General features: G+C 40.9%; 2 protein-coding genes across 5 annotated transcripts in view; one reads left to right on the forward strand and one right to left on the reverse strand.

The window, feature by feature from the left end:
- The window catches only part of OSBPL9 (oxysterol binding protein like 9), a 167,627-nt gene extending 157,610 nt beyond the window's left edge, over positions 1–10,017 (forward strand). For all 3 annotated transcript variants that reach the window (XM_060021870.1, XM_060021879.1, XM_060021888.1), the window contains 9 exons: positions 1,688–1,859; positions 3,159–3,243; positions 3,966–4,076; positions 4,318–4,381; positions 4,511–4,651; positions 6,516–6,594; positions 7,424–7,515; positions 9,418–9,553; positions 9,780–10,017. In XM_060021870.1, the coding sequence (XP_059877853.1) occupies positions 1,688–1,859; positions 3,159–3,243; positions 3,966–4,076; positions 4,318–4,381; positions 4,511–4,651; positions 6,516–6,594; positions 7,424–7,515; positions 9,418–9,553; positions 9,780–9,854 (955 nt within the window). In that variant the 3' untranslated portion in view covers positions 9,855–10,017. The remainder of the gene's footprint in view (positions 1–1,687; positions 1,860–3,158; positions 3,244–3,965; positions 4,077–4,317; positions 4,382–4,510; positions 4,652–6,515; positions 6,595–7,423; positions 7,516–9,417; positions 9,554–9,779) is intronic.
- Positions 10,018–10,467: 450 nt separating this feature from the next.
- The window catches only part of NRDC (nardilysin convertase), a 91,765-nt gene continuing 89,234 nt past the window's right edge, over positions 10,468–12,998 (reverse strand). For both annotated transcript variants that reach the window (XM_060021856.1, XM_060021846.1), the window contains 3 exons: positions 12,720–12,836; positions 11,606–11,695; positions 10,468–11,450 (listed from right to left, as the gene is read on the reverse strand). In XM_060021856.1, coding sequence (XP_059877839.1) covers positions 11,253–11,450; positions 11,606–11,695; positions 12,720–12,836 — 405 coding nt within the window. In that variant the 3' untranslated portion in view covers positions 10,468–11,252. The remainder of the gene's footprint in view (positions 11,451–11,605; positions 11,696–12,719; positions 12,837–12,998) is intronic.

Consider the following 12,998-nt stretch of genomic DNA (forward strand, 5'->3'; position numbering starts at 1 on the left):
CTGATTCATAAATTTCAAATACAAAGCTTGCAATATTAGATACATGTATAAAGGACAGAGCTAATCTAAAGGTGGGATTGATTTATGAGGAGGTGAGTGAGTTCACATTGCTTTTCAGTGGTAGCAGCAATACTTTCTTTGTAATGGGGTGTTCTAATCCGTCTTCTCTGATTGCATTCCTTGGCCTTGGACTGTGGTTTACTGAAGCTTCACAGTGGGTGGGCACATTGTATGACATTGATACATACCTTCTTAATGAAGATTTTAAGAGACCCATTTAACCAATTCCCAAAGGGCAGAAATTCAAATAGCGATGGCACTGTTTAAATTCATACATAATTGAACAAATAAAATGTAAGTATTTATTGGTAACATAAATAAATGGAAAGTATCAGTTATTCATTAGATATAGATTTGAGGTTTAAGGATAGTTTTTAATGTATGAGAATTTAAGCTGGGAGGTCCCTGGAGGAATCACATAAAAAACACAGAAGTACAGCTAAAAAGCCAATAGATAAGATTAAATGGAATTCTCTAACTCCCCAAAAAGGAGGAAAGGAAATATAATGGAACAAAGAATAAAGAGGCCAAATAGAAAAATACCAAGATGATAGAGTTAAACCCAACTATATCATGTTTTTTCAAATTCATTACTCTAAATGTGAATAGCGTACACGCTCCATTTAAGAGAACAGTGATTATAAGAGTGGATAAAAAAGCAAGATTCATCTCTACGCTGTTTGCAAGAGAGAGACTTTAAATATGAAGACACTGATTCGTTAAAAGGATGGACAGAGATATACCATGCAAAACACTAAGCATAACAAAGCTGGTGTCACTGTATTAGTATCAAAGGATATTTTTTAAGACAAGAAATATTAGCAGAGACAAGTAGGGATATTTCATATGATATGATGAGTCAATTTATCAAGAATAAATAATAATCCTAAATATGTAAAACAGCTTCAAACTATATGCAGCAAAAATTGACCGAAGGGAGAAATAGACAAGTACACATCCAGGTTGGAAATTCCTCCCTCGGGAATTGATTGAGCAGCACGCACCTCCCCCCACCCCTCTGAAAATCAGTGAGGCTATAGAAGGTCCAATTGACTTTACTAAAACATTACCAAACAATTTGTATAACAGTCTTTCTAAGTGTAAATGGAACATTCATCAAGATAGACCGTATACTAGGAAGACTTAATAAATTGAAAATAATTGGAACCATATGGAATATGTTCACTGATCATGAAAGAATTAAATCAGAAATCAATAACAGAAATATATCCAGAAAATCTGCAACTATTTGGCAGTTAAACAATGCACTTATAAGTATGAAGTTCTGGAACAAGCAAAGCTAATGGTCTTAGAAACCAGGAACAGTGTTTGCCTCAGGGTAAGGGTTGGGGATTGCTTGGAAAGGAGGATGGGGAAACTTGGGGGTAATGGAGATGTTCTATAGCTTGGTTGCATGGTGATGAATTAAATGGATATAAGCATTTTTTCAAATTCATCAAACCAAACGGTTAAGACTGGTGTGTTTAATTATGTATATTATACTTCAGTTTTAAAAAGAGACCGAGGTAGCTCCTGGTACTGGGTCCTCTTAGTCTGGCTTAGGGTGGACCATGCTGAGGGTGCTGTCAGAAAACAGGGTGTTAAATTTTGTCTTTCTCCCTTGCAGTATTAGTGACCAGAAGGATGCCAGAGACCGAATGGTTCAGGTTGTAAAATGGTACCTCTCAGCCTTTCACGCAGGAAGGAAAGGATCGGTTGCCAAAAAGCCGTACAACCCTGTTCTGGGCGAGATCTTTCAGTGTCACTGGACATTACCAAATGATACTGAAGAGAATGTGGTGAGTTCTCCACTGACATTTTAAATTACCTTAGTATTTAGATACTTAGTACTTAGCTTTTAGTGTACTGATTCAAGATTTCATTTTATTTGGAGGCAGATAATAATGGTAAAGGCGCTGATGTTTACCACCCGTAGAAGAACAGTGTTGTTGGATCAGTATATTTTGAACACAGTGAGCAAGGAGAAAGAGTGGCGTGAGATGAGGATAGAAATTTAGAAATCAGATCATGCAAAGTCCTCCTGGACCATAATGATAATTTTATGGCTTATCAGGAACTCATTTTTGCTTTGAAAAGGTCATTATAATTATTTTGTGAAAAATGAATTGGAAAGGGGCAAATAGAAGCAAGGAGACCACTTGCTTTGGCATTTGGCAAGGAGGAGGCTTTGGCATTATTCCAGGAGAGACATGGTTGACTCAAGCTATATTTTGGAGGCAGAGCTGTTAGATGGATTGGGCAAGGTGAGGGAAAAGGGACAGTCAGAGATGAATCCTTGCTTGTGGGCTTCAGCAGTTGGTTGGTGCCATTTACTAAAGAGGAAGAGATTGGATTTGGGGAGGGAAAAATCCAGAACTCCAAAATGAAATATAAAGTATAAAATATAAAGACATGTAAGTGGAACTGTCAAGTAGGGAGTTAGAATTTAAGAGTCTGGAGTTCAAGGGAGAGAGAGGTCTAGGATGGAGACGGGGCTTTCAGTGATTTTAGTGTATTTAGAAGGCACTTAAATCCCTGGGATTAGGTGGAATCATCTAGGAAGACATCTAGAGAAGAATAGTTAACTGAGACCTGAGCCACAGGGCTCCAACATTTGGGGGTTGATTTGAGGAAAACAACCAACATGGAAGACCCAAATAAATGCTAAAAGGCCTCTAGGGGTGAAAAAAATAAGCCCCTGGCCCACACTGGCTTTCATATAATAATCTCTCCTTAAAAATAACTCTCTGTATTTTTCCCTTTCCGAATGACACGTTACATGTAGTCCTTTCCTGAAGCAATGTGTCTGTTCTTGTTCATATTGCAGACATTGATAAGTCCCTGTTCTGTGCCAGGCCTGGCCCTGAGTTAGGCACCTTGCCTTCAATAATGTCTTAGTGAGAGAGACTTAGGGAGACTGACACAAAGCAGTAATTCCAGTAGAATAAGTGCTACAAGAAAAGTATATATGAGATGTTTTGGGTGTGTAGAGGAGGGAGCAGTTAACCACCTTGGGAGGCAGAGACTCCAGTTATTAGATTCTCTGCGCTGTCATTTGTTTCCACATCAAAAGAAAATGATGTTATGTTTACTTGCAGGAGCTAGTTTCAGAAGGACCAGTTCCCTGGGTTTCCAAGAATAGCGTAACATTCGTGGCTGAGCAGGTTTCCCATCATCCACCCAGTAAGTTACAGAGCTCCTCGGCAGTAGCCAATTTCAAACTGTTCTGTCTAAAGAGGGTCATAAAGAGCTCCATAACTGAGGTCACTGTACGGTCAGTTTTATGGCCACCTGTATCTTCTCAATCCTGTGAGGATTGATTCCTCATATCTGTTCCTGGTATAAGTTCCAAAGACTCTATTAGGCTTCACTGCTTAATGATATATAAAAAGAAGGGATTTGAGAAGCCACCTTTTAGTGCTTCTGAAGTCATCTTTACAGCATGAGCTGTGCTCTAGTGATCCCAGCAACTCTGAAGACAGTTTATATAAAAAAGACGTAGTTTCTGCACAGTATATTCCTGGCATAGTGGAAAGAAGGTGTGTCCTCCCGTGTTATTTGCTGGATGCAGCATTAAGACTGATAATACTGGATGGGCCCAGGTTGGGGCTGGGCCAGGAACATGCTTGCTGACCAGAAGAACAGACAGACTCTTTGTTTTTAAGCCTCTGGGATTGGTCATAGCCTCATGGTTCAGGGAAATTCCTGCCCACATGGTCCTGAACGGTTGCTTGCATTGGGGGAAACGGTATAAAAGGCAGGTGGGTAATTTCTGACTACACTCAAGGCTGTTCTTTGAGGGGTAAAGGATTTTCCCCATGCAGCCAGTTTTTTCTCTGGGTTAATGGAGTTGGAGAGGGGACTATGGCTATGTAGTGCACTAATTGAAAACAATTTCTATTCAGTTTCAGCCTTTTATGCTGAGTGCTTTAACAAGAAGATACAATTCAATGCTCATATCTGGACCAAATCAAAATTCCTTGGGATGTCAATTGGGGTGCACAACATAGGACAGGGTAAGTCTGGGGGCTTTTGGTGGACTACAGTGTTAATAGAATTTTATGTCATTCTAATATGTGCTGGACACCTATCTAGTAAGAGTAAATGGCCCCAGAAAGCCAGTTTGGATGTCATTGTTTGCAGGGAAGCATGTGTATTGGGGGTGAGAGCAGGGGTGGGATGCAAGATTGATTTTCCCTAAACTGAATGGAGATTCCGTCAACTACTTAGCTGAAATTCCATCTCTTGTCTCCACAGGCTGTGTCTCGTGTCTAGACCATGATGAACATTACATTCTCACATTCCCCAATGGTTATGGAAGGCAAGTAGAGCTGTGTGCATTCCTCTGATTAGCAAGCAGCAGACCCTGCTGTTCCTTTGTTCCTTAAGCTGTGCCCCTCCATTCTTTCCTCTGAACTGTCAGCCTTACCTGAAACTTCTGATTTTGCAGGTCTATCCTCACAGTGCCCTGGGTGGAACTAGGCGGAGAATGCAATATTAATTGTTCCAAGACTGGCTATAGTGCCAATATCATCTTCCACACCAAACCTTTCTATGGGGGCAAGAAGCACAGAGTTACTGCTGAGATTTTGTAGGTATTTTGTTTTTCTGCTTCGGTGCTTCTGCTTCTCTGAAATACTTTTCCTTTTGTCTTGAACTATAACTTCCATCAGGAATTGACCATTTTAATGGTTCTGTCTTTGTAAACTTACTTCACATCTTGTGTGTCATGTCTCTTCCTAAAAATCCCATCTCAGGAGGAGACCTAAAATCTGGGGTCAGAACAACCTGAGGTCATTGGTGGGATTTCCTTCCTAGGAACCTGACTTGCAAATGGGGAACTGAAAGAGTCTTCCTGGATCTCCTAGCTAACCCAGATTATGGGTGCCTGACTCATTATTGCTGGATTGGCCCATGAGCTAGCCCATACAGGAGACCCTGTGACTCCCACCGAAGTGTCTCAAAGCCCTCATAGTCCTTTTTTCTGTGCTTTGCTGGGGAAAAAGAGTAACCATCACATCTTTGCTTGGTTCTGTTTGACTCTCTAGGATCAGATGAAGACAGCTGTGCTGTCAGTTGGGTGGTTTAGAGCCTGCCTAGAAGAGGAAAATCTGCAGGACTTTCTCTGACCTCAAAGGCCTTACTGGGAACAGTGTTGCAGATGGAAGACATAGGATTGGTTAACCAGTTTTTTAGGGAGATAATTTAATTTGGATGACAGAATCAGCCTCCAAAAAAATCTTGAGCAGGGCAGGACGGGACCACGAGCACAAGATGTTTATTACTAAGGATCACTGTAAAATCCAAAATAATATTGCAGTCAGAAAATACGGGCAGAGGTTAGGGAATAGCACCAGTCACCACGATAATGCGGCTGCTCCCCTAAAATAGGCAGGTGGGGGAAATAGGATGTCCAGAACAAAGACCTGCGTGGGCCTGCTTCTCAGAATTCCTCAGAGGCAACCAACCAGCAGCAACAGGAACTGCTAGCAGATTTTTTGGCCAGTCACAGCGACTTATATAATAGAAAGACTGCCTTCTGAAAGAATGCTTGGTGGGCTTTTCAAATTAGGGTAATGTCTAAATATTATGAAAATAGTTTTGACTTAAGAGGGTCTTGGGAAGCCCCAGGGGTCCCCAGACCATACTTTGAGACCCACTGCACAATAACCTTCTAAACTTGGAATCCTACCATTTTTCTTTCCCTTTGTCCTCCTTCACACAAAGCACCAAGTCATAGAGGAAGCAAGTTTCAGCCTGCTGATAGCAACTTCATCCCTCTACCCTGTGTATTTTTCTCTTTCTGACCTCCTAGCCTCCTTCTATGTCCATGCCTTGCCCTTCCTAATCTGTCCTTTGTTGTAATGCTTATCTTCTAAGTTCCATACCTGCCATACACATCACTGTCATGTCCAAGTAAAACCTGTTGGGGCTTCTGAGGAAGGGATCCTTGCTTAGGAAAAGAGGTAAAATCGTTTGACCCAGAGGTCCCTTTCAGCCTGAAGATGAAAGCCTGGTCTCCAGCATTGTATCCTTAAGTGAAGCCTTCTCTGACCCTCATCCTAGCAGTGTTGCCCTTGGTCTCCAGTGCTCACCTGAACTCACCACAGCACTTGCCACCCAGAATCTCAATGGCAGTGTCTCCCCACTAGACTGTGAACAGCTCGAGGGCAGGGACTGTCCCTAGTTTGCCATGGTCCCAGCACCTAGCGCATCTCATACCCACAGTTTCTGGGATCTTGAGTCTATTAGCATCTTCTTTAGGGCCCTCATTCTTATAGTTGGCTCTGAGAAATCCAGTTTTATTAAGCTGCCTTCACCAAAGACTTCACAGTTGCTCCTCTGTGTTCTGCTCTGTGTAGGTAGGTCACACTAACGAGATTCTTTGGTAGAGAAATTTCAATTTGAGACTAACACAAATGTTTGTGGTTTTTTGTTTCTGTTTTTTAATCTAGTTCTCCAAATGACAAGAAGTCTTTCTGCTCAATTGAAGGGGAATGGAATGGTGTAATGTATGCAAAATACTCAACAGGGGTAAGAACCTGTGTTTTGCCATTTGTTTCAGGCTTCATTGAATCGTAGCCCATCCCTTACTCTGGCTTCCTTCATCTGGAAATTTAACCAGGATGAGCTCTAATGCCAGCTCTTCAGGGCAAGCCTTTTCCTTCTCCCACCTCTTACCTAGCAGTACAGGTAGTAGAATGATTTTTACTTTCCTCTCTCTCCTTAAAATACTCAAGAATAATATATTTAAAAAAAAAATGCTTGACACCATAGTAAGCACCCAGTAAATGTTAGCTATATCGTTAGAATATATGCTATGTGTGTTTATAAATAAAATGAGGTGCTAAACTATTAACTCGTGTGTTTGTATATACACAGTTTGATTTTGTCTAAGAAATGTATTAACTGCCTGGCACCAGGGATACAGAAATGAGTAAGATAGTCCTTGCCCTCAAGGATAGTCCTTGCCCTCAAGGAACTTGCAAACTACCTAATTAAGGTAGGAGGGAGGTGGTATGGCATTAACAGGAGGAGCCAATGAATTGGATTTTGGACTCAGAATTTGAAATTTAAAAAGCACTTCAGAGTACTTAACGTTAGGATTAGTTGTCTAGCTCTCCAAGAGATTACATCCCAAGCATGTAGCACATAGCCACATTGAAACTGTCTGTTGAATTGAGCCTTTACCAAGACTTAAAACAAACAATTATAATTTAGGCTGAAGACTGCATATGGAACTCATTGTCTACATCACTAACATGTGGGATTTCATGATTAAATCTGTTAATGGGAAGAGTTGACTTTTCCTTCTAGAACAGTGTGAACAATAAAACATCTATCTACCTCTTCTGTTTTCTAGGAAAATGTAGTTTTTATAGATACCAAGAAGTTGCCTATAATCAAGAAGAAAGTGAGGAAGTTGGAAGATCAAAATGAGTACGAATCCCGCTGGTAAGGAGGTGACATAACTAGAGCTTGCAGCAGTGCTCTTGCTATTGGCCAGGCATAGGTGCAGGGCTGGGTTGTAGAGACTGTATAGCGGGGTGTAACAGAGCACAGACTGAGTTTGAATGCCTGGGTTCATATGGAGCTCCACCACTTGCATTGTAACCAAGACTATAAGCTACCCTCTCTGCCTTCTTTCCTGAAATGGGAACTACCTCAGCATTGTTGTGAGAACTAAATGAGAAAAACATGGAGCCTACGTATGATGCTTGGCATATAATAAGTATAGAGTGTATGTTGACTTATCACCATCTTTATGGCTTGTAAGAGATGGTACTGAGGTCCCAACTGAGATCATATATATATCAAAACATCTTTAGGGTCTCTTTTTTTTTAAACATCGTTATTGGAGTATAATTGCTTTACATTGTTGTGTTAGTTGCTGCTGTATATCAAAGTCAATCAGCTATACATATACATATATCCCCATATCCCCTTCCTCTTGTGTCTCTACCCACACTCCCTAGGGTCTTTTTTGTTTGCAAGAAACTTAAAAAAAAAAATTCCATTTCTGAGTATTTTAGTATGTATCTGTAAAGTGACTTTTTCAAAAAACACACAAAAAACATCAGCCACAATATCATCATTGTACTTTTTAAAAAAATCAGTTATTCCTTAATATCATCAAATATCTAATTGGTATTCAATTTTCTAGTAGTCTCAAATGTCATAATTTTTCCCCCTTCCATTTGTACAATAAAATCAGGATCTTTTAGTGGTATGAGGAATCATGCACTAAAGTTCTTTGTTTAGCATATTAGGGGATTTCTTAAGTGAAGAAGACCTTACAAACTATAACCCTGCCTGTGTCTTTAACCTGTTAACAGTCTGCTTGCCTGGACTGCCTGCTCATAGTTATAAGTGGAGATCTGTAGACATTTATGCTCTGCTACTCACACAAGGGGAATCTTAGGGTGTCTACTTTTCTAGCTCCTAGGAGTCTTCACTTTATTTTATTTTATTTTAATTTATTTCTTTATTTAATTTATTTTTGGCTGCGTTGGGTCTTTGTTGTGGTGTGCGGGCTTCTCATCGCGGTGGCTTCTCTTGTTGCAGAGTACGGGCTCTAGGTGCGCAGGTTTCAGTAGTTGTGGCGCACGGGCTTAGTTGCTCCGCAGCATGTGGGATCTTCCCGGACCAGGGCTCGAACCCGTGTACCCTGCATTGGCAGGCCGATTCTTAACCACTGCACCACCAGGGAAGTCCCTTTCCACCAGGGAAGTCCCAGGAGTCTTCACTTTAAAGTGTTGTTTGGACCAGACTTGTCTAGTTATCATTTTCCAGGCCTTGAGAGGAAGCCAAATCTTTTACCTCGCCTTAAGTCTCTGCAGTGCATCTCTTGACCCTTATTCTCTGTATTCAAACTGCTTCTCCCAGATTTCGTTATTAATTCCAGGGGAGTCTTCATGAAATAGAATTTCTCAGGTCCTCTGATCTGATCTTACTATATACCCCTTTTGGTTTATACTAAGGGACACTGAAGCCCTAGAGAGGTGAACTGACAGCCCCAAGGTTGCATCACTAGTTAGAGGTACAGCCAGAAGTGGAATCCCAGTCTCAGCTGTTTTTTCTCCTCTGTTGTCCTAACCATATATCCAGCTTTCTGCCCATCCTGTATTTCCTCCTTTGACAACTAGCAGTGGAATCTTCTGAGACCACTTCTCTGTTCTTTACTCCAGTGCCCTGGTGTCAGCCGAAGATTTATAGTCTGTGAACTACAGCATTTAAAGCCATTTGACTTGTACTGTAGTTATATAATATTCTAGATGGATCTAGCCTTTCATTCTCAAGACTGCTAACTCCTCTGTCCATCAAGTACTTATTAGTACCTTCACTTCTTTTCTTTAGCCTTTGGAAGGATGTCACTTTCAACTTAAAAATCAGAGACATTGATGCAGCAACTGAAGCCAAGCATAGACTTGAAGAAAGACAAAGAGCAGAAGCCCGAGAAAGGAAGGAAAAGGAAATTCAGTGGGAGACAAGGGTAAGCTTGCTTTGGAAGCCTGCCTCAGTCTCCCTACTGCTGTTCCCTGAGCTGTAACTTATTTGTTCATTTCAGTGAATACTGAAATACCGAGTAAACATGGTGATGAATGAGATGAACACTCATTTCAGTGTTGGGGGGAGGGGGAGCACATAAAATAATTAAAGGTATGATATTATAGAAGTACAGAGCAAGTGTGTAACTGAATTCTCCCCTTTTCTTTTAGTTATTTCATGAAGATGGAGAATGCTGGGTTTATGATGAACCATTACTGAAACGTCTCGGTGCTGCAAAGCATTAGGTTGGGAAATGCAAGGTTTGCTCCTGGTGACCCAGGCAGGAGGCACAATGAAGTAACAGTCTTCCTTTGGGAGAACCTATTCACTCCCTTCTTATTGCAGTGGTTCCTATCTCAGGGATACTGGACTTTCTGATGCAGATGAACAATTAAAGCGAGAAAAGCTTCCCTTTTTCCTGTTCTGTGGCAGTTACAGTGTTGACTTCGGTCTTGAGAAAAAACTTCAGGTTTTGAAAACAAGAGGTCTGCTCCTTTTCCAAATCCCACGTTATAAATCCCAGTCTCAAACTCTGCACTCTAGTATTGCTGTTGAGATATACAACATCTGTTTCCTAGCTCATATAATCTTGGGTTCTATATATACACACACACACACACACACACACACATATATACATATATATAGGTGATGCCAGGTTTTTCATAAATACGCCATGTACTGTAAATATTGGTTCCTCTGAGTTGTTTTAGAAAATTTAGCACAATGTATTAAAACCACGTTAGGAAATTTCATGGTCTTACCTACAATAACTTTTATTTTGGAATTGAACTATTATTAAATTGTATCCAACTCTGGACTACAGTTTAATTATACTCAGTGCTTCTTAAGCCTTCATAAAGTAATTTTTCCAACCTTTTTTTTTTTTTAGTGTGTTTCTTTTATTATTTTTATGATTAAACTTGAACCCAGTTATTTGGCAGCCTTGAATACAGGAGCTAGCTTTTTACAGGGACTCTTGAAGTAATGAAGGGGTCCATCCTTTTCTTTCCTTAGGCTCTGTGTTCTGTCTTTAGCCCCCACAATGCTATTGCGCATGTTTTAATTGAACTCTCAAGTAGTACACATAGGGCTACCGACATTTTATCCAAAAATATTTTATTGCCTTAGAGAATTTGGGAAGAATGTTTATTTTTAGATCCCCACCCCACACCGAAACAAAATATAATTAATAAAAGGAATGCCACAGCAGCAAATGGCTCATTCTGAAGGGCAATACAGAATTACCTTTATTTTTAAATACATTAAAAACAACAACACAGGTATTAGTATTAGCACCTCGCATTTAGGTACTAAGAAGACATCAATTACATAGGGCCTCTGAAGCCTGTCATACAGAACTGGATTCTCAATCTGAGAGGACCAGGACAGGCCAGGGCGTCTCAGATGGCTCCTGCAAGCTTTTTGGTTACATTGGCCCACCTGCTAATTTCTCTCTGCAGCTGCTATAGTAACTGTTGGTTTGTTAGTCACAACAGGAGGGGCGGGGTGGGGGGAACGACAAATTCTATGATGCCAGTGCAAAAATTCAGTGGAAGCCCTAAGGCAGTAGTAGTGTAACTAACTTCATAAAATTCAAACACTTTTAAATACACAGTGCTTCAGGCCAATGAGATTGCAGTTTATTTGACTATTTTATGGTAGGGGAGAAGGTTAAGTCTTGATGTGAAAGCCCTGATATCAATAACGGGGATGGTACAATCTGCCAGCAGAGGAGAGGTTGGCAGGTAGGTTAGCTGCATCACTTCACAAGAAGAGTTTGAATCCTCACCGGAAGGGGTACCATCCTCTTCCGGCTCGTACTTCCCAAATCCAACAACCTGAAAGAGGCCAAAGACTTGAGGTGAGAGAGAATGCTGACAAAATTTGGGGACCTGTTAGGATCTCTGATACCAATCTAAACTCAGGGAATGGTAGATGTGCTAAATGACAACCCTGGAAAGGACAGAGCTACAGCTTAGGTAACCATACTCACATGAACGCTGAGCATTTTACTTCCTGGTCCTCTATGGGCCTTGAACCAGTTGACTAGGTCTGATTTTGAGAATGATTTCAGTGCTTCAATCTTAAAGGGGGAAGGGAGGACAGGAAAGAAAGAAAGCTTTAAAAGACTAACAGTGTATTTTCTGTAAGGATATTAAACATAACACCCTAGGCAGACCTCCTTGATCCTGCTTTTTGCACATCGTTTTATTCTTCCACGTTTCAGCTGGCTCCCAACCTTCTGGAGAAGGATAAAAATGAGCCTCTGACACACCTTCATGTTTCTTAGCAGTGACTGACCCTGACAGGTAGCAGATGGTGTAATTACAGCTGAGTACTGTACGCTGAGCCAAACCCATCACACCTTAGTGTCACCTCTCAGGTACATGGTAATGGTACACTCTGGCTTCTAATAGGAAAACCGCAGAACCTGAAGAGCTGGACTGACTGAAGCCTCTTGTTAAATAACCCCTCTGCTTCAATATCCTTTGGTAATTCACCACATAGGGTTATAGTATCAGAGCTATGGATTGCAGTGCCCAGAGCTCTTTTCCATGGGATTTATTACTTTGGGCTAGAATTTGTCACAAAGACCTATACACAGAATCCTTAAATCTGGGGAAGGAACTCCATAAAATTGAGAACCAGAAGTTCTCAATTTTCTTTAAGTAGCTGAAGCCGTTTTTCTCCCAAACCTTATAGGGAACCTAAGCATATAATAAAAAAGTGAAAAAAAAATGTATATATATATATATATATATATATATATATATATATATATATATATATATATATATGCAGAAGTGAATGCTGTACAGCAGAAATTAACACTTTGTAAATCAACTATACTTCAATTTTTTAAAAATGGATCTGAGTGAAATTGGAGCAGAAGTAAGGATTAGCAAGCACCCTGCTCACTTGGCTACCTAAGGCTCTAGAGAAGCCAGTCTGGAAACAAGATTTGATCAATCACATCAAGGAATGGGCAAGTAAATAACTTGCCCCAGGTTTCTCTTCCACGCAATACCAATTTGCTTAGAATTGTGTCTCCTGTTAAATCAGGAGTCCCTTTCTGGGCTGTCTTACTCTGAAAACGGTGTTACTACCTCATGGGCAAGGCGATCAAAGAGATACTGCTGGGTCACCACTTCATTCCAGTTCCTGTCCACCTCCTCCCCAAGGTGGGTGTCCTCGCACTCCTTCAGCTTGATCAGAGCTGTGACCTGTTACCATCAGAAAGAGACACCCTCAGGTGTGGCCTCACACCAGTTCCCTCAGAACACACTTGGCCCTGTCCAGTCTGCTTTGTAATGGACCTGCCAGCATGATGGGGAGGGATGAAGCTGGGAAGACATGGTCAGATTAAGGGGGGTGCTATAGAACTC

The sequence above is a fragment of the Delphinus delphis genome, chromosome 1 (genome assembly GCF_949987515.2).
Source record: "Delphinus delphis chromosome 1, mDelDel1.2, whole genome shotgun sequence".
In the NCBI taxonomy this organism is placed as follows: domain Eukaryota; kingdom Metazoa; phylum Chordata; class Mammalia; order Artiodactyla; family Delphinidae; genus Delphinus; species Delphinus delphis.